The sequence below is a fragment of the Lagopus leucura genome, unplaced genomic scaffold, assembly GCF_019238085.1.
Source record: "Lagopus leucura isolate 7727_CA_CO unplaced genomic scaffold, USGS_WTPT01 Super-Scaffold_54, whole genome shotgun sequence".
Classification (NCBI taxonomy): domain Eukaryota; kingdom Metazoa; phylum Chordata; class Aves; order Galliformes; family Phasianidae; genus Lagopus; species Lagopus leucura.
Window position 1 is genome coordinate 4,821,358 of NW_024962251.1, and position 22,140 is coordinate 4,843,497.

Consider the following 22,140-nt stretch of genomic DNA (forward strand, 5'->3'; position numbering starts at 1 on the left):
AGGCCCGATAAGCATTAGCCAGGCCCCAAATCATATGTGCCTCCTCAGAACTGCCCAAGCTGCAACATTCCTGCCTTAAATAGCTGTTTAGACTCTCAGGGTCTTTCAGGTGTTTAAATGTTCCGCCACCCATTGCTTTCAACATCGTTTTTAACAACCCGTTGTAGTGTTCGATCTTACCAGAGGCTGGTGCATGATAGGGGATATGATAAATCCACTCAATGCCATGTTCTCTGGCCCAAGTATCCACAAGTGAATTTTTGAAATGAGTCCCATTATCTGACTCAATCCTTTCCGGGGTGCCATGTCGCCACAGGATTTGCCTCTCCAGACCCAGTATGGTGTTTCGGGCAGTAGCATGGGGTACTGCATATGTTTCAAGCCACCCGGTTGTTGCCTCCACCATGGTGAGCACATAATGCTTACCATTGCGAGATCGTGGCAAGGTGATATAATCAACCTGCCATGCCTCCCCATATTTGTACTTTTGCCATCGCCCTTCCTCCCACAGAGGTTTCATCCTCTTAGCTTGTTTAATTGTGGCGCATGTATCACAGTCATGAATGATTTGTACAATGGCATCCATAGTTAAGTCCACCCCTCGGTCTCTGGCCCATTTGTATGTTGCGTCTCTTCCTTGATGACCTGAGGTCTCATGGACCCACTGAGCTAAAAATAACTCACCCTTGTTCTGCCAGTCCAGGTCTATTTGAGCCACCTCAATTCTGGCAGCTTGGTCTACCTGATGGTTATTTCGCTGATCTTCTGTAGCTCTACTCTTGGGCACATGAGCATCTACATGGCGCACCTTTATAACCATATTTTTTGTTCGGGTAGCAATATCTTTCCATAGGTCAGCAGCCCAAATAGGCTTGCCCTTTCTTTGCCAATTATTTTGCTCCCACTGCTGTAACCACCCCCATAAGGCATTTGCTACCATCCATGAGTCAGTGTAAAGATAGAGCATTGGCCACCTCTCCCGTTCAGCGACATCTAAGGCCAGTTGGACAGCCTTTACCTCTGCAAATTGGCTTGATTCTCCTTTCCCTTCAGTGGCCTCTGCAACTTGTCGTGTGGGGCTCCATACAGCAGCTTTCCATCTGCGATGCTTTCCCACAATACGACACGATCCATCTGTGAACAGGGCATATTTCTTTTCATTCTCTGGTAGTTCATTGTATGGTGGGGCTTCTTTAGCACGTGATACTTCTTCTCCTGGTGGTGTTCCAAACTTTTTACCTTCAGGCCAGTCCGTGATGACTTCTAGGATTCCTGGACGGCTGAGGTTCCCCATCCGTGCTCGTTGTGTAATCAGTGCAATCCACTTACTCCAAGTGGCATCAGTAGCATGATGGGTGGAAGGAACCTTTCCCTTGAACATCCAGTTCAACACTGGCAGTCAAGGTGCCAGAAGGAGCTGTGTTTCAGTACCGACTACTTTGGAAGCAGCCCGAACCCCCTCATATGCAGCTAAGATCTCCTTCTCAGTTGGAGTGTAGCCATCTTCCGACCCCCTGTAGGCTCGACTCCAGAATCCCAAGGGTCGGCCTCGGGTCTCTCCTGAGGCTCTTTGCCACAAACTCCAAGTGGGGCCTTTCTCTCCAGCAGCAGTGTAGAGGATGTTCTTCACATCCTGTTCCATCCGTACTGGCCCCAGGGCCACGGCATGAGCTATCTCCTGTTTAATCTGCTCAAAAGCCTGCTGCTGCTCAGGACCCCACACAAAATCATTCTTCTTCCGTGTCACCTGATAAAGTGGGCTTACAATGAGGCTGTAGTTTGGAACATGCATTCTCCAAAAACCCACTACGCTCAGAAACGATTGTGTCTCTTTCTTACTAGTGGGGGGAGACATGGCAGTGATTTTGTCGATCACATCTGTCGGGATGTGACGACGGCCATCTTGCCACTTTATGCCTAGGAACTGAATTTCCTGGGCAGGTCCTTTCACTTTTCTTCGCTATCTGCGCTTCGCTATCTGCGCTTCGCCATCTGCACTTCGCCGTCTGTACTTCAGTCACTCAACTGGACTGCACTTCTCACCCCAGCATTGTGGTGAGGTCTATACAATTTAAACAGACTCTCTCTCTCTCTCTTTCTCTCTCTCTCTCTCTCATTGTATTTTACTAATACTATATTTAGTAAAATCATTTGTTCCACCTCAGATCAGTGCTGTTGTTTTCAAGTATTTTGGGGTCCCCTGCTTCCCCTTTCCCAGAGGCGCGGATCCGCAGATCCCTCCACCCTGCTGGTCACGGAACTGGGCCGGACCAGCCCATAAACTGTTGACATAAGCCTTATATAATTATTCTGCTCTATTATTAGAGTTGTGCCTGGTAGCTATAGCTGATTCAAAACTTCTTTTTTGAAAGATGTAGGGATTTAACCTTCTACCTTGGGAGAAGAGTGGACTAATTAGTTTAGCTTTTGTGTTGCAGCATTTAAACCAATTTCTTTAGGGTATGCTCTTGAATTGACATGTGCAGTCTTAGAATATGCAAACATGAAGAGCAGAGTGATGCTGTCGATTAGTATTTCATTTTACCAACAGCTGGTGCTCAGAGTGCATGCGTTTAGACCAGTTGTTTAATTTTGAAAGAACTACCAGATGGATGCCTGCACTTTAATAACCAAATGAAAGGATCATTGGCAGTGTTCAGTTTGTCTCATTTCCATTTGTGAACTCCAAGCTCTGTCAAATTAAAAAACATTGATGTACAGTTTATGTTGACATTTCATTATTTTTGTTCAGAAAAATTGACTTTGGCACTCTATTTTCTGGCTTTTTTTTTTTTTTTTCTGCAGAGCTGTCCAATACCTAGCTTTCAAAAACATACCTGAACTTCTTAGATGCAGCTCTAGAGTATACTGTGCTTAAAGCTATTCCTTATTTGGTTTGGGTAACTGAAACTATCTCTACTGGAAGATAGTGGCGGAGCATTAGCATTTCCCCCACATGGCATAGCCTTACTTGTGACTGAGTGTTCCCAGGGCAGCAGTGGTAGGAAGAGGCTTTAGGTGATAAAGATTGTGTGTAGCTTCAATCAGTTCTTTCGTGTGCATGTTGGTACCTTGGGTGTGCTTGGAGATGTGTTCCCCAAATGTGTACATGACTCGTGGTGACCAAGGCTAAAACCTGGCAGCTCTGACACTGACCCTAGGACTTGTCTTTGGCACGAATGAAAGCTTTCTTCTTGTCCTTATTGTCTACTTCCTCTTTTAGCAATATAGAAATTCTCCAGCTTTTCCCCCATTGGTACGGGTAAAAGTTGTGTTGCTGGTGGAAAGGTGATGCTTAAGCGGGACTCCGACAGCAGACAACTTTTTGCCTTGCCTGTGCTGCAGTAAGAAGAATTTGTCCTGGGCCCTATAAAATAATATAATAATATTGTAATAATATAATTCTATTAAAGCATTAAAAAGCAAAAACAAACCCTCCCCCCCCAAAAAAAAACAAAAAAACCAACACCATGAAACGTGGGGTGTGAATACTCCTTAGTGTTTAGTTCACTTACACTTGTATCTGCCAGGGATGAGTGGAGCGGGCTAAGGTAAAGTTCTCCTGTGTTTTGTCTAGTGTGCTGCTCAGACAGTACTGAAGACTGGCTGTAGCTACAGGCCTCTGGATATCACAAAATACTTTAACCTGCAATCCTCATAGTCTGCTAACATGCAGTGAGTGAAAATATTCGTATGACACTTATATTACTTCTAAATAACTCCCATTGCTTTTTGAGAATGCTTTTTGTAATTGTTACACACTGGAGATAACACTTGTAACAGGATCCAAAAAGTTATGCGTGGTATGGGAATGAGTTGTGAAATAAAGGGGTGTTCTTGGCTTTAGCTACTCTTGAATGTAGGTAATGCCACAGTGTTCCTAACCATAGGTGGTTTTGTTGATAAGATACACTTCTTTATCATGAGGTAGATTCTCAAACTTCTTGAAATAAGTGTTCTTGGCCTAGAGATATGTTGTATTTTGAAGATGGCAAAACTGGGATTTTGTTGAAGTCATGTTTTTCTTCTGCTGACTACATTACACATAGTTTATATACATACAAATTTGGAAGTAAATTTCCCACAAAAGAAGGCAGTCCTTCCTGAAGAGCCTGACTTTTAAAAAAAAAAAAACTGCAAGAATGGATCCATGTTGGTGAATTCACTAGGCTTTGTACTCATGGTGATCCTTTTCAGTTGGCATTTGACAATTGAGCCTTCCTAAGGCAGGTACTATTCAGTGGCACAAAATGGATCAAGCTGAAAGGCTGCTCAGAGCCCTGCACTTGCTTTCCTGCTAGAGAGTCTAACTAGATTTTGTGTGTTTGAATTAGGATAGTTTTTCTACCCTTTGGATCTTAATGATCAGCACTAATCCATAGCAGATGACTTGCTCTTAAGTCAGTGTAGCATAATTATTAAATTAGAGATTCTAGTGTTATGGGTCAAGCTACAGAAATTACTTTCAGTCCTACTTATTTGACTTTGCTACCAAACTGCGCGCCAGACTCTTCACTATGGTGATCACCAGAAGTCCTAGGGATGTCAAGGAAACAGAGCTGATGACAAAGAAAGGTGAGCTTATGACACACCTTTCCATCTTCAGCTGAAGGCTGATTGGTGCAAAAAGCAAACTGATCTTCTCTGTAGGTACTGACTTCAGTTCCTCCAAACAAAAAGCTCCTTTTCTTAGTTCCCTGACTTTTTGTTCTCAAAGTAGAAGGATATAGGTGGTATTTCACCTTTTTATGGGATGGCCTTTCAAGCTGTTTATCCATCTTGCAGTTGGGAGTTCACTTTAGCATTCTTCATTAAATTGCTTAGGGATTAGTGCTTGTCCCAATTGTGAGGCTGCTGCAGGCTAACAGAAATGAGCCTTTGGGTCTTACAGGTGGATGTGCAAATAATCCTTTCTTAAGTGATGGCTTTGATGCTTTCTGTGCTAGAAGCTCACAGTGTTGCTACTTAGTATCAGATGACTCTTTGCCTGGGAATAGAACAGGAAAACTTAATTGCAGGCTTTGTTTGAAAGCCTGATGCCTTTTGTGTAGCACAAAGTGGCATGAAGGACCTTTAATTTAAATGTAATCTGCAGTTGAGGGCTAAATGAGCTGAAGACAGTTGTGTTTGGATCTGTTTGGAGAAAGAGGGATCATATTTGCCTTGGAAGAATATACTTAGCTGTGAGCATAAACGTGACATTAGTCTTGTTCCAAAAGTTGTTTGTTACAGATGAGAAACTATTTCTAACCTGCATAGGAAGAAGTACTTCTGATTTAAGCAGTATAGTAAGATAATCTTGTGTTAGTGGATGCTTGGTTGAGAACACTGTTCTCATTCACCTTCAGGTTTAATACAGAATGCTTAGAGTGAATTTTCCATTTGTTTCTTCAATTCAGATCAGAGATTATTAGGAAAAGTCTTCTCATGGATTTCAGAATTACTCTAATTCTTGTATTTAAACAGTTGATTGTAAATGAGCTGCCACGAGTGCAAAATACTTGGTGAATACCTTAAGTTGATGAGAGGTTTGTAAGTATAGAAATCTAAATGCACTTTCATACAAACTGAACAGCAAGTGAGAATTGATGAAGGAGCAAAACACTGATTCTGCCTTCAGCTGTCTAATGCAGGTTGGTCCACATCAGTATTGGATGCATACTCTGCTCGGGAAGTGAAACTTGGCATGTTGTGTGCTGGAACTGAGATCTGTTTTCCAAGCCAATAAGACAACTCCAGTGTAGGAATACTAAGAAATTTTGTACTTATAAATGGGTAAGCAGTACAAACACAGTTGTCACAGCTTTCCACAGCAATGAATCATTAACTAACAAAGAAAACAAGAAATGCGAATCTCGCTCTATGCATTGGCAGATAATATCAGTATCAAACATACCTCCCTGCTGTGATCTGCTAATATCTTTTAATACAACAATGAACTATGAAGTTTGCTCTGTATTCCATTTTATCTAGAGGTTTTGCTTGTGAAGGAGAAAGCTGGCATGCAGAAGTTTGCTGCTCATCATATTCAAGCATGCAGTTCACACGCACAACTTGGTATGCTGAGTCACAGTTCTTTACTGCTGTGAAATGTTGGTGTTGTCATATTAGCTAAGCATGTAGAGTGTTCCAAACAAGAGGTAAGCCACCTGGCAACTGATCAACTTACCTGTTTTTCTGTAAGTAAAGAAATTAAAACATGATATTACCAAAGATTATGAAGTCTCCATGTAGGGACTGCCATTAACAAGACACCATTTGACAAATGAGACATCAGCCTCACTTAGCTTGCTGATGAAAGAATCTGTCTGGAATGAGTTATTGTGCCCATATATTTAGGGATCATTGTTAACTCGCAGATCCCTTTGACTAATGTGGATGTTTGTAAGTTACTCCAAAAATACCTCCCATTTATTTCCATGGGAACTACAGCAGATGAGTACAATAATGCGGTTCGATAGAGCAAATTCTCGGGTACCAGACATCATTTTTCAGACTAGTCGCTACCATTAGCTATGCATTTTCACCAGTGATGAGCAGTAGCCCGCATGCCATGCTTTTAAAGGAATCTGCAGCACTGGAGGTGACCCATTGTTCACACTGCTGAAGCACACTACCCACCTCCTCACCATGCCCACATCAACTGGTTGGTCTTCAGCAAGCATCAACAAATGACATTGTGTACCATTTGTTCCACATGAAGAAATTCAGTCCCATACCTTTACTTTATCCACTCTCGTATGTCAGATGCTGTTCTGTCAGACTGCCCCTCTGCTGTCAACTGTTGCACAGCAGTAAAAAGTAAAACAGGTTTGAGTGGGAAGGTTCAACCTTTAGTGTCACACCACCAGCATCCACCACTGATGTGCCAACATCATAAAACAGGAGTCACTGTTTTCACAGCAGCTGTTGTATATACATACTTAATGTAAAACTAGCACGTTGTTTGCAGTTGTACAGAGATCATGGTCTCAACAAAGCAATATGACCAAATTCTTACAGCTTTTTAGTATTTTTTAGTTCTTCTGCATTTTTAAGTGCAGCATGTAACTTTTTACTTGATAGCACATAAGTAATATTAAATGATTAAAAAAAGCTAGAAGTGCAATAAAAGTTAAGAGTATCTGCTCCCTTAAGACAGACTGGTTCAGCAGCTGTTGAGGAAATAAAAGATGAAGTAGTAGCTGCCACTTAAACACTGAAGTTAAAAAATTTTAGTTTGCTGTACTACCTTTTCTGAAACTTGAATGTAGATGAAAAATCACAACAAATGTAGTATTCTTACAAAAATGGCATTCAGTTTTAATGTCCTCTGTCTTTACTGCCATGTATGTTTGGCTGTGTGGAAGATAAATTTTTAGGTTTTGCCTCAGTGTAGAATATCTGATTTCAGACCTTTTATTTTTTAGGCTTTTGCCAAAGAGTAGTAACCTACAATAAAAATTCTGGAATTCAGTCTCAGGTATACGAGTGGTTGAAATCAGTGTCATAAATCAGGGAGAATTTTCTAGTTTTCTTGTCTCCAAAGAGTGTATAGTGTTCTTATTGTAATAATCATTGGCTTATAAAATTCACGTGCTTTTCTCTAAAGAAATCTTACTGTTGACAAGTCTGTTTTTCTCGCCCTCTTTCAAAATATCATGTTTAAGCTACTAATGTGTGTATACTGACCTTACATTTATGGTGCAATACACCAGCCTGTATTGTCTGGAAGCTGAGGTAGGATGCATCTAGTCTGGAGCAGTAACTCACAGCTGTTGACTTGCGTAGTTGAAATTAAGGCTGGTTAATTGACTGTTCCATTTGCTAGAAGGAGCCAGGTGTTCCCCTCCTTAAGTTATTTTCCTGCATCACTTTCTGCTGACAAGCTTTCTAAAGATGACAAACAGTTTTTACAGGTTATTGTTGACCATTGTTATTCAATCCAGCTGCCCTGTTACCAAGTTCGCAAAAGCCTGATTTTCAAAAACCTGTTTCTCACTTGCCTCACATGCAGTAAATATCAAGTTTTGTGGTGAGGTTTCTTTGTGCAGAATCACATACTCTGTGGGTCAGTGCTGAACATATTTCATTTTGCTCTCTGCAGACTCTGATTTCCTAGATATTTGCAAGTGTTGTCTAATTACTATTTGGTTATAGATAGTACAAATAGCAAATGCATCACATAGCTCAGCAGATGCCTAGAACTACAGTTCTGAAAAATTAAATATATCTAGAAAACATTGGTATGATTGCAGTTAATGTTTGTATGGAAACAGTTCCTAATACTAAAATCTTGTGCATTTTTAAAATATTTTTTTTTGTTGAAGAGCTGTGGTAATAAATTTGAAGGGTTCTGGGCTGATCACAGCTGAAAATGGAAAACATAAAAGGAATTGGATATGTTATGATCAAAGTCGCAAATTGGATGTGTTGCATCAAAAGTTGGGCTTTCACGTTAGGTGTTATCTGCAGTAGTATTTCTTATCGCATTGTTTATAATTCACTCTACTTATGTATACAGTCACTGGGATATTATGAGAAATTTAAATCAGCATCTGCTTGTTCAGTGCTCTCTGGTTGTACTGTGTCTAAGAGGAGACACCTTGTCACAGTGCTGCATTTAATGTGACCAAACAAGCATTAGATTCTGTTAATCGAAGGATTTTCTCTAAGGTGAGCCCACTATCAGCAGAGCATGGATGAAACATTGATCTCTTAGTGAGTGTTAAGTCTATGGTTGCTTGACTAATACTGCAGTCCTTTGGTAATAAATACAAAGATCTGCCTTCCATGTGAGCAGTAGAAAGTGCCTTGTCTGCCTGGCTGCTTGACTCTAATTGCTAGAACCTGTGGAACTTGCTAACCTCTATGGTTTTTTTTTTTTTGTATTGCATCCATGCAAAACTGTTCACATGGGTTTCTGGGGAAGAATGGAGCTGTTCTATTGGAAACCTTTCTGGTCACTGCTACTGCAGAACTCTAGTTTCCCCACACATCAGCTCTTTGTTTCAAGATAATCTCTTGGTTCACTTGAACCTGGTCTGGTAATTTGAATCTTGTCACCATTTTGAAGCATTAAGCTTACTTTCCAGCCATAAATCTTTCTCTTACCTTAATGCTTGACTAATTCTAGGACCTGTAAACTAACATTATGGGAGAATGGGAAGAAAATAGCCATAGTGATTACTTTTAGTCTAAGACTCCAGAAATGTTGCCTTTTTGAAGTACTCTGTGAAGATAAGAGACAAACTAAGCAAGTTCTTTTCTCTATCTCTCAGAAGAAGGTAAGAGAAGAAGAATACTATGGTGTTCCTACAGAATGGCTTAGGCTGGTAAGTGGCTGCTTAGTTCATTCACAGGATAGGAAATCTCAGATGTCCCTGTCACAAAAATAAAAATCTCTCTGGGAAAAAAATTGAGAATGGTAAGACAGAATAGCTGGAATTCCTGTTGTTTGCTTTGTGGTGCTGGTACCTCATAGAGGGAGCATCGCAAGAACAGATGGTTACTATTTCACCGCTTCCCAAAAGTTGCTTGCTGATTTTCTGTAACTCCCCACTTCTTTTTGCCTTCTCAGCCTTCATTCCCAATGTGTATGGTGTTGAGAGTCTAACGTGCTACATATTTCTACAGGGTTTTGAGTGTGCTTGAGGTGGGTGACTAGTTTGTCAGGTAGAGGAAAAGCCAGATGAAAGTTGCTGCAGTTTTGTGGTGTGCTGACTTGGTGGCAGTGGTTCTTGGTAGTTGCTGACAGCCTGACAATAACTGATTGGAACAGGGGTATGGACAGAAGGTATTGCATGGCAAAATATTTTGCAAGCAGGATGCCTAGAACAGACAGTGACTAAAGCACAAATGGAAAACAAATGGGATTGCAGACCAATTTATATGTGGTGACTTAGTTTCTTTCTGAAGTTTCTTTTTCGTCTTAGTTTCTTACATAACTGTGAAGCACTGGATTTTTTTTTTCTCAGTTTTCTTTGTTCCTACAAGGGTGGATGAGAAAGAAGAGCTGTTCTTAGTATTAGCTTTTAAATTTTAATGTAAGTTTGTATTTTAAGCTCTACTGCTATTAGACTGTGGGCCCTGTTGAGGCCTCGGGACCCAGTGTAGGAGCAGAAGGACAGTAGTAATCACTTTAAACTTTGCTGTTGCATGTTCTTCCCACAAGTACAGAAAAATCGGTCTACTTAGCTGGTGGTTGAAGTACTGTCCTATTGTTTGGAGTGCAGGAATAATCCCGTAGAAGCTTTCAGACGAGCCTTATGAGCAGTACTAATGGATATACTAAAAACAAGTGTAGTGTATTATGGGTGACTTTACTCTGATTCCGCATGCTTGTTGTTCGATATTAACTGGAAATAACTTAATGGCATTAACTGTGCTTTTCCATTATGAACCACATGATTTATTACATAGCATGTACTCCTGAGAGTAACTCATACTTGCAGATGAAGTAACTTGTTTAACTTAAATTACTCAGTAGCATTTGATTCTTCATGTTTTGACTTCACTTTTCACTGCTTTGCAGGATTGACACTGGTTTTGTTTATGTTACCTTCATAAAACTGTTCCATTCAGCAGTTGGTTTTTGTGATTGGGATAAATGCAGTGTGTGCTTCGTCTGTGCTTGTCTGTAAGCAAACTTAAACTCACTCTTGACAGAGATTACAATAATGTACAAGAAACCCATGAAAGTACGGGGTCTTGGAAGTTGTGTCCCTCTATAGTGACATGAGATATTCTTGTGTGCTTCTGGCAGAGCTCTGCTTCCCCCCGCTGCAAGCCAGCTACCTGTTAGGTGTCTTATCACTGGTTGTTCATTCTTCTTTAACTGCTTGTAGATAGTGGTATTTTCTACTGATTCTAAACTGTAACTTGGAATAAATGTTAATTCCTGTGCAAACTTGTCTGTTAAGAGACCCTGAATAGTTTGAAATTTTTGTAGGCCAGCACTGCCTTCCAGGGTAGCTGTGCTGTGAGATTAGTGCCAAGTATTTATAGCAGTTGTGATGTTTTTCAGTGAACTCTAGCTCAATTTGGGCACTAGTGTTAATGTCATGCTCACCCTGAATCCCTTTGTCTGAAAGGACATAATGTGGATTATATGGTCCTAGTATCAATACAGAGAGTATTTGTCTGTTACCAACATGATGCAGCCAGAGATTTTGCAGATTCATGGTGGTTCCATTACGTACTGAAGCAGCCAGCATATAGTGTTAATACAAGCAGAATAACAAAGTGAAACTATCTTTTAAAAAGCTAATCAATTTAACAAGCTAACTGGTACATTTTCACCATAACATAATAAGGGGCTTCTACTTGTCCCTACTTGAAACTGTTCTGGGTCAAGATTTCCTATTTGAACGTAATGTATCTGCTTGTAAAGTTCAATTACTGTCTATTCTGACTTACTGTGCTTATTTGATAAGGTTTCTTCCTACCTGTGACTTTCTCTGCCTGCTGTGGTGGGAAGGACCAGAGCTGCACTTCTGCGTTTGAGTATGACATCAACAAACAACAAAGTCTGTAGGAATAGTTTTGAATAGCAGCCTTCTTCACATGTGGAAAAACTGTGAGATGTAAGGCCGAGAAGATAAGAGTTGAACCTGGCTAGAGTGGAACTTCTGCATCTGTTCCTGAAAAAAGTCTGTTAACTTAAAGCTCTGGTGATGGCTGTTTAGTTAGACATAGTTGTCGTACTGTATGGCAGAATAAGCTGTCAAATGTGTTGATCAGTATTTGATAATCAGTAATTCATTCTGATTTCTTTTTTGATTCAGAGCAATAGCTGAGGGTCCAGATGTCTGAAAAAGAGGTAACATAGTATCAAAAATGGAAATCTAATAATAATCACAGGTTACAAGTGTTTTCTTGGTAGCTGCATAGCTTGCCAGCTCAGTGGTAAGAGCTGTGAGTGTTCAGTAAATACAGTCCATCTACAAGTACAAATTCCTATTAAATCAGGAATTGTTTAGTGGCTCCTGCAGTTTTTCTCATCTTGCAGAAGCTGATTATAACTCAGTTCAAACTTTAATACTAACTTGAAAGGACTGTGAAACTTGAATAGTGATTGCTACTGAAGGAAAATGGTGAGAAGACAGTAGTGCTGGTATTCAGTACTTAATCTGTTACTTCTTCTCAGTAGAGAAGTACAATTTTAGTTACAGTATTATGGCTGAGTAACTTGCATCATCATCAGTGTGTGCTCCTAGCCTTATTCAGTGTCATGATAATGCTGGTGATCTCAGTGGATTAAATTGCTCCTTTGACAGTGCTGATGCAGTAACTTTTGAAGTGGAGCTGCTACGTATCGGCTGGGTGATGCTGTTGTTGAGGCACATAGTGCTCTGTGGCCTGGTCACTCAGAAGGATTTGCCTGGTGTATTGTGGAGCATTCTGATGACTTCAGCTGTGAATCAAGACGATTCAGTTGGACTATTTCATGCTCCTGTTTCTGAAACTTTTCATCAAGCTTGTGCTCTTGAAGTTGGACTTGTAGCTGTATGTCCTGCTCACTGATCTTTCCTGTGGCCCCTTTAGCTTGCCTTCAGGATGTTGTTGGCTGTGACTAACGGCAGTTTTTAGGTTGATCTTCACATGGTATTTGCATGAACAACCACACTGCTTGTGCTTTGGCATGTCAGGCAATGCAGCATTTCCACTGTATTGAACTTCTGGAATATGTCTAAACTAGTGCAGGTCCAAGAAAATGAGAGCCTTTCTATGTAGACTTCAGTGTCGTCCTTGGTGTTTCTTCTAATAGTCTTCTTACACCAGTGTTTACAGCTTCAGGCTTTCTTCTGCCTCTCATGCCCAGTGTTAAGTTGCTGTTAGCTTGACTTGTTACTGTTTAAAAGGATAGGATATTGGCTTGTTTTAACAGTACTTCAGGGAATCGTGAGTGCTGAGCTTTGTACACAAGAATAAAACATGGATTTAAGCTAAGTTATTCGTAGTTAAGAATCTTTGGCATAAAAATGGTATTCACTAGAAAATAAGCAGTCCTGATAGCAAGCAGATAATCTGTCTTGAAGGAGTGAAGCACTGAAGGTGTAACTTTCATTACTGAAGTTCAGTTATGAGAGAAAAAAAAAAAAAAAGCACCCGGTCAGAATTCTTCAGTATTTTTTGTTGAAAATTTCAGCTCCTAGGCTTTACTTAGCTTCAGTAACATGTTCTAACATGTCAAATACTGATGCAAATAATATGTAATGTTATTAAGTTTTGTGTGATATTTGTGTTCTTAATGGATAAGTTCCTGTACTACAGTATTTCACAATAGAACTTCTTAGCCTAAGTCAAAACAGTCTTGAGATTTCTGGAAAATCACTCTACTAGAATCCTAGTTGTTTTTTTTTTTTAAGCCTGCCTTACCTTAATTTTTTTTTATTCTTACGAAAAGTAAATGCATGAAGGTATTTGCTGCTGCTTGAATTGTCAGAGCTTGGATGCTCTCACAGTGTCACGGAGGGCTGGAAAGGTGGCTTGTTCAGCACTTACATTTGCTGCTTGGTCGCTCTGAAACAACGCAGCCAAGGACTCCCTCGTGTGGTGGGTGTGCCAAGATTCAGAGGCATCTTTCTGCATTTTTGTTAGGAGTCTCTTTCTCTCCTGAGAGCAGAGCACGATAAAGTAATGCCTTATAATTCACCAGGATGTTTTAGTCAGTCATGAAATCTAATCTCCAAGCTAATCTTCTGCTCTCCAACCAATCATGCAGTATACATCCTTTTGTATGAATGTTAAAATAGTGCTAACTGTTGAAAATGCAGCACTTGAGTTCACTTTGTGTCTGTGACCTCTTGAGGATTTCTGTATCATACAGCTATAACTGCATTTTAGAAGTAGCTTTAAAAATGGCTCACTTAGCATCTATTAAAGCTCAGCCTTGTCAATGTTTCAAGCTGTTCTCGTAAGCTGTAACAGACTGTAAATGACACTTGAGCACTTTCAGGCAAATTTTGTTAACAGGACTACATAGTTCAGATGATTGAGCTCTCTTACTGCATATACAGTCCAGCAGCGTTAAGAGCTGTTGAAGAAGCTGCTTTTGGCACTTGTCTGAAATAGTATTTCTTGTTCTGAGCTGCCCACAGGGTTCAGAAGTATGTTCTTCCTGGAACTAAGTGGTAGCTCTTGGGCTGAAACGTGAGAGGAACACTTTTTTCTACTGTCTTAAAATAAAGTTACAAAATACTGTCATCTTTTGCCCACTGTAGAAGGAAGGAGCTATGCAAACATCTGCCTCCATAGGAAGGTTCTCTTTTGTTGCATTTGCTTGCAGTGATTTTCTAAGTACAGTAGTTGTTGCAGTTTAAAAAAAAAAAAAATTTGTTTATCAAGAAGGTTGACTGATCTGGGGGCTCTTTTCTGTGCTTCTGTGGAAACACAGCAAGAAGAAATGTAGCTGTTACTTGGCAGTTCTGGTGAAGCTTCAGAGGAAAACGCATTTCCAAAAAAAAAAAAAGAAAAAAAAGATTTGTACTTTTTCTTATTGTCAGCAGTCCAGTTCCTAGGAGAGGCTATAACAAGTGTCTTCATTGCTGTCCTGCTGTGGTTGGGCTGAATGTCCTGGTTTAGCTGGTTGCACAACTCTAACGTAAGTGAACTTTAATGCAGGTTTTTTGGAAAAAGGGGATGGAGATGAATAATTTTGTATTCAGTTCAATTTTGTTCAGTTTTCCTTTGATCGTGTGTACTCAAAATTACTGTTTAGAAATGATGAACCAAAGACTTGGATGAAGCAGTACAAATGGTTTGAGTCAAACTAGTGAGAGGCAGTGGTTTATAGATGGTCTTGGGAGATGCTGTTGCCTTGGACAGATGATCACAACCCAACCTAAAACTGTTGCTGATCAGCAGATGATGATTAGCAAGAAGACACCTCCAAATTTAAAGTGGGGACACTTTATTTGAATCTAAAACTCTGCTTCATCTTATAGTTAGAATGTTTCTAAATTGATAGCAAGTCAAAAGCGTGTGCATATACAAATGAGAATCTATAGGAGGTGGTACAAGAAAAAAGTGGTCAGGTTTCCGCTTCAGTTGGAAATGAGCTGTATGCACATTGATAGTGGACCTAAAGTGAGACTTGACAGGAAGGAGTGGGCAGAGAGGGATTGCTCTGTTGTTGTCCTTGACAGTATGCTCCTAATTTTCCTACCTAAAGCAAATTCTGAGACAAGTCGTGCTAGCTAATGTCTTTCAACCTTAAAGTGGGGTTTACCTCAGAATGCATTAGGTGTTTCATGCAGTTGAGTACTTCAGGCATGAGCATTTTTCTGGGTAATAGTTGGACAGCACTAGGGCTTATTTTTTCTTTCATGTCACCTGTTTCTTACTTAAATCATTATGAGAAACTTGTGTAGTAATGAGGGAACCTTGTCTGTTCTTCCCAAGGCTCATGAGAAAACTTTGTGTAAGTAGTTAACTGTGGCCAAGTGAAATGAGGTGGCTTGCAGTGGATTTTGAGGGTTCAATAACCCAGCAGTAAGCTCCTTTAGATATTGTATGTACCTGTGCTTCAAGGGGATGCATGGTGCTGTTTATCTTCCTGTTCATTAGTACTGCAGTGATGCTGTAATAGTGTGTGATTGTGATTACAGGGCTTTAGTAATTCGTGGTGGCGTTTACCTTGTATGGTGAGCGGTGATGAGGTCCACAGGAGTCAGTTCCACACCAGTTCTGTTTCTCTGAAAGTAAAGAAGTAAAGTTCTGTACAGCTTTGCTGCCCATTCCTTTGGTTTTTTTTTTTTCTACTTTTTTTGGTACTACTTGTAAAGATACCTGGGAAGAAGCCTTGTTTCTAGGAGTGCTCTATCAGATTTTTTTCTTCTAATCATCTCTCCACTTTGGCTTTTCCTACTGTAAGTGATTTCTATTTAGCTTTTAGCTAGTTTTAGCCTACACCACGGATTACCATTTATACTGTTTCTGTGTTTAGTCCAGAGCATAAAATCCAGTACAAAACATACAGAAACAGATTTTTAGATGTTAAGCTGTGAAGAACTGTTGAGGTGAGGAAGCTCATTTGATGCAGTTGAGCATGTAGTGTCAAGTATTACACATTTGCAGAAATGGGCAAAGTAACCTCCTTGAAGGTATTATTTTTCCCTTGTGGGAGAAGTAGTAACTCACAATAAGAAATAAGATAGCCCCAAGAGCCATTGGTGGCTTTTCAAATTGCTGGCAGTGCCATTATGCACAAATTGGGAAGAAACACTTCTGAGGTTAAGATCTAGATGCAGATGACCTTATTCTAAAGTGGCACTAGAGATGGTTTTTGATTTGTGTTTAAATCCAAGGATTATTTAACTTAAGGAGAACTGTAGGTTTACTTTTTCGTCTCTTATACACTTGTGGACTTCAACAAGTGTACTTTAAACATCTTATTAGACTTGGAAACAAATGTGAGATGATTTGCAGGTGACTTCTACTCTGGTGTATGAAGTTAGCTGATGAAGAAGAGTCAGATGGAAAAGTCCAAAGCTACTTGGTTTTATCTTTAGCTTCTGGCAACATAAATTAGTGATTTTAATTACAGAATATTGAAGTTCCTTTTCTAAATGTTTTATGTGGTGGACAGCCTACGTGCCTAGTTTCTCAGCTTGTTTTGAAAGCAAGAAGTTTGAACATTAAAGAAAAGACGTCTCTGCACAGAATGAGAATCTATTTGTATTATACTTGCTAGCTAATTCCATGTTAAGGAAAGAGTGAAATGTGTGCAGTAGATAGCTGTTCTTCCCCCATCTGAAATGGATAGTCAGATCAGATTTCTTGTAGGCTTTTTACAGATACCATTAGTGCTAGCCAGGTTTAGAATGTAAATTTTTGTGGCTGTAAAACATTTAATTGAATTTCTGAATCCTTATCTTTCTAACTCAACTTTTATTTTCAAAAAAGAGGGAAAATAACCAGCATATTTTGGACATACTTTGCAATAATTGGGAAACCTGTTGATTGTTTGAATTAATACTTCTTCTGGTTTCTGTGGAATGATTTTCTAGAACTCAGCCACTCGTATATGAACTAAAAAACTCCTTATGCATTTTCCCTTAACAAAAGCAGAAGCAAACAGCAGCCCTGGAAGAGATGAGGTTCGACTTCCAGCTTTGTGTTGCTTGTTGCTAGCCAGACTTCATCTTCTCATGGGCTTATGTGTTTCTTTGACACAGAATTGCCAAGAATTGCTGTGACATCCACAGCTCTTTTGGACACTCTTTTCCAATGCTTCACTGCCCTCTAAGTAGTATTTGTACAATATAGCCTGAATCTCCCCTATATTTTAGTTTAAAACAGTTTCTCCCCTTGTCATATTGCTACTATATTGTATTAAAAAAAAAAAAAAAAGGAAAAAAACTGGAAGGCTGAAATGGAACTTTCCCAGGAACCTTCTATTTTCCAGGCTGAGTAAGCCCAATTCACTCAGTCTTCCTTCATAGGAGAGGTTCTCCAGTCCTCTGATAATCTTTTGTGATCCTTCTTTGCACCTCCTCCAATAGCTCCACATCTTTCTTATGCTGGGGGCCCCAGGCCTGGATTCAGTACTAGAGATGGGACCTCATGAGGGTGGATCAGAGGGAGGTGATTCCCGTGATTCCCACTCCATGCTCCCACTCCACTCTTGATGCAGCCCAGCATACTATTGGTCTTCCATATTTCATGAGCATGCTTCTGATTATGTCCAACTTTTTGTCCATCAGTCCCCCTAGGTTGTTCTTTACAGGGCTACTGTCAGTAAGTTAATCTCTGTCCGTACACATCTGATTGCTCTGGCCCAAATGCAGCAGCTTGCACTTGGCCTTGTTGAATGTCATTATGTTCTTATGTGCTTGCTTTTCAATCCTGTCTATGTCCCCTTGGATGACATCCCTTCCTTTTGTTGTGGTAGCTGCGCCACTCAGTGTGGTGTCGTCAGCAAACTTGCACAGGGTACACTGTATCCTACTGTTAATGTCATTGATAAAGATGTTGAAGAATGCTGATCCCAAGACAGACTCCTGGGGGAAACCACTCATCAGCAGCTCTCTTCCTGGACAGAGAGCGATTAATAGCAACTTTGACTGCAGCCATTCAGCAAATTCTTTGTCCACTGAGTAGTCTACCCATTACACCTATATCTCATTTTCGAGGTAAGGTGCAGGAGTGTTGTGGTGCAGGACTGTCAAAGACCTTGCAGGAGTCAGGTAGATGATAGTTGTTGCCCTCCCTTTGTCCACCAGTGCAGTCACTCCTCCATAGTAGACCATAAGACTTGTCAGACATGATCTGCCCTTGATGAAGCCATGCTGGCTGTCCTGGATCATCTGCTCATCCCTCCTGTACCTTAACACAGTTTCCAGGAGAATCTCTTCCATGATCTTCCCAAGCACAGGCATAAGGCTCATTGGCTTGTAGTTTCCTTAGATCTTTTTTTCCCTTTTCTAGAAATGGGAATGTGTTCCTTTTTTCCATTTGTGGAGGGCATGACAGCCATGACTTCTCGAATATGGTCTTTGTTTGCTGTGGTCTAGATGTTTTTTATGTAAAAAACAATGAAACTCATGTGCAGAAATCATTTCTATTCCTCTGTTCATCTTCTATATTCTAGAAATAAGAATATATTGGGAGCGTGTTACATGAAGTAACTTTCTTTGTAAGAAAGTTTAATCTAAGTTGTGGCTTAGATGAGTTTCATCCTGGAGCATGACTAAGAACACAGAAAATCAGCATTTCTGTCTTAGGAAGAAAGTCATTCACTGAAGTTGCTTTTATTTTATTTTATTTTTTTTGAAACAGTGCTAGGGAGAGTTTCTGCAGACAGTGGGAATGATGAAGGTGACAGGTGTGGAAATTGCTCTGCTGTAATCAAACTAACATGGAAAAAAATAACTTAGGTTAAGAAACTTAACTGAGTTATCTAGATAGTCATAAATGAACACAGACCATACTTCCATAGATTTCCACATTGTCTGCTACAGAACCACTGATAATGAACGCCCTTATGGAAATCATAAAGTGCAATTCCCTGCTCAGAGCAAGGCTGTGCAGAGCAGACTGCTCAGGGCATTGTCCAGTTCAGTGCTGATGTTCTTTTTGTTAATAACTTGGCACTTTGCCTATGGTCATCTGTTCACAGCTGCTTCTAGCCATTTTATTCTTGTGTTTATTATTTTAGATCGAATGGAGAAAAATGGATGCACTGTGCAGTTGAGGTTTCTCTGCTAAACTTTTGGTGCTATAGTAGTTTATACAAAACACTACCAGCAGTGGTGGGTTTGTGACTGAACCCTCTCTTGTCTCTGCCCATCAGGTATTTTTGTTGCGTATGTTTTGCTAGATACCATATAGGAACTTTATACATCATGGCTTTTATATCTTTCCTGTGATAAACAAATTTGATACTTGTGCATTATGTAATAATGTTTATCCCTTTATCAGTACATTGCCAGGTAACACCTCAAACTAATGTTCTGTAAGTGGGCTGTATTGGATGCTTCCCATGGCTTTGACTTGTTGGTTCATGTTTTTGGATTTAACTTTTCCAGGTTCTTAAAATAATCTTCAAAGACTCTAGGACTTTGTATTAAAAAAAAAAAAAAATCCATGCTAATGAAGGGTATGTGTACTAGATAGTGTCCTGTTGTTGTGTTACATTTTTGTAGCTGTCCTTGTGTGCAGGAAGTCTTTTAAAAAAGTATGCTGAAGGCAGCTAGTTAAGGATGTTACATGCTTGGTTTTGAGATTTTGAAGAAAGTCTGAAGAGCTTAATAAGTGCGTAGATACAGCACGCTGATTGCAATAGGCTGTGGCTCAATAAGAGTTAGAAGTTCTCTATTGCTATCTGTGATCTGAACTGGTGATGCTGGAAGAACCTGTTAACATGGCATCTTTGTTCTAATGATACTTAACTGATGTCCAGTCATTTGTATGAGTTGATATGAATGTAGAAACAAAATGGTCTTTTAAAACCCCTTGCTACCATGAGGCTGTACTCTGTGTGAGTAGTATCTGTAGAAACAGTCAGCTTTGGAGATCTCTTGGCTCAAATTCTGATACTAAAATGCCTTTGAAATTCCCTTATTTTGAAGTATTATTAGAGAATTTTACCATTATGCTTTCTGTACTCAATTAAAAAGATGAACTTAAAAAATCTTGCATTACTTCTTGGCTCCCAACAGTTAATAACATATTACTGAATGTATTTCATATACTTTTTTCAAGTCTTTCATTAAAATTACTGTGGCCATTTCTTCATTGAACTTAGAGTAATCTATGGGAAAAGTGAAGGCTAGTTAAGGATATTAGCCTTACTGGAAAAATAAGGCATTGTGAACATGTTAATCTTCATTGTTGCAGGTGACTGTTCCTCAGTATAACTCGTTGTGTGTGCATTTCAGGTTTTTAAAACACTTCTAGTTTTCTGTTTGACAGCATAGATACACTAATGATCACTTTTTCCTTTCTTTAATCAGGACAGAGCTTGGGTTATGGTTTTGTGAACTATGTTGACCCGAAGGATGCTGAAAAAGCTATCAACACCCTGAATGGATTGAGACTTCAAACTAAAACAATAAAAGTATGTATTGCTTTCTATGACTTCGAGAAACTAAATTGTTTTTGACTTCTTGACTTTCTTATTTATGACTTGTGTTCTTCCAAATGAAATTCAGGTGTTCTGCTGTTGGCAGTAAAATAGTGTAGGACTTCACCATGAAGTAGGTGATTTGTCCTTTGTAACCTAGTTAGATTTAAAGCTAGATTGTAATTAAGTATAGAAAATCAAGAGTTGCAAGTTCTTAGCACTTGCACGTGAGTGTGATCTAAATGAGAAATCATATCAAATGCTTTGTTTGCTTGAGTTACAGATGTGCAATATTTTATCTCGTCTAAAGGCTGCCCTGTGCACCTACCTTCTCAAAGAAGAGGATATAATTCAAGGCACTTGCAGCCTAAAAATATTCTCTTGCATGTCCTTAAAATGAAATGCTGAGATAACTGTTTTGGCTACAAAGATTGTGAGTTACTGGTCTTGAGAGGTTGTGCGAGGTAGTTAGTGTTTATATGGTTATTTGTTTGGAATTCATGTTCTTGTTTTAGCTCCTGTCATGGATGGAGCTGTACACCTCTCTTCTAAAAGAAAAGCAGCGGTACATTTATTGTTATAAAAAAGTAATTTAACAAAACTTAATTGTAAGACAAACTTCACAAGATTTGAGATAAGTTACCCTACTTTTACAAGATTTATAGGACTAAACAGGCTTCTCAAGGAGACCCTCCCATTGAGTCACAAGATTTAGAGGAGACTCTTGTTTTCTAAATTCCACCTTGATTTCAATATGTTTAAATCCACCCCTAGTTTCTAGCTTGGCAATGGCTTAGGTCTAAGGGATTACATGTACACAGTCAATCTAAGATAGAAGCTTATGTAGGATTTGGGGTCTTTGCTGTTACTCATTTACTGAGGATCTGTATCAACAAAGAGTCTCTTGATGTCAAGGTGTATGGTGTTACTGCAGTGCACGTGTCCTCAAGGCATCCCTACTTAGAGGGACATCCTGCTGTTCAGTCTGCTGTCATACAGGAGAGCTCGAAGGGCACCTGGGCTGTTTATTATTTATAGGGTAAGATGACTGACTCATAGTCAGATGCTAAATATGATTTTGAGCTGGATGTTATTTCTTCCAAAACTTAAGCCACAGTGCTTGGAGCTGTGGCTAAGGTTGGCACTGGCTCATCTAGTCCTTAGCTGTGGAGCAAGGTGCCTGTTTCTTGATCTGCTAGCCTGGGCCAGAAAGTAACTAGCACTGTGATCGCCACCCATCTGAGAAAAGTTGATGATCTGTCAGGCTGAAAAGAGGAGAGCAAGGGATGTCTTGCACTGCACACTCCTGTGTCTCCTATTTACTAAATTTAGTTTACTGAATTTCTAAAAGTACAAATATTGAGACCTGGCACATCAGTTGTTTTTTCTTGCTTTATTCCAATTGCATCTTTTTCTTTCTTGCAAAATGGTTTCATTTTCTCCAAATGTATGAAGGCAGGGTCGTGGTGAAGAGGAAATGGCTTTATAATTAGCATATGTTTCTTATGTTTTTGTTATTAATACTTTTAAAGTGTATCATCACACAATTATACACAGAAGAAAATATTCTTGCAAACAATTGTCTGGGTTCT

General features: G+C 39.7%; 1 protein-coding gene across 2 annotated transcripts in view; it reads left to right on the forward strand.

Annotated features, from left to right (window-relative positions):
* Positions 1-22,140, forward strand: part of ELAVL2 (ELAV like RNA binding protein 2) — an 84,917-nt gene that overhangs the window by 38,548 nt on the left and 24,229 nt on the right. For both annotated transcript variants that reach the window (XM_042873888.1, XM_042873898.1), the window contains exon 4: positions 20,439-20,542. In XM_042873888.1, the coding sequence (XP_042729822.1) occupies positions 20,439-20,542 (104 nt within the window). The remainder of the gene's footprint in view (positions 1-20,438; positions 20,543-22,140) is intronic.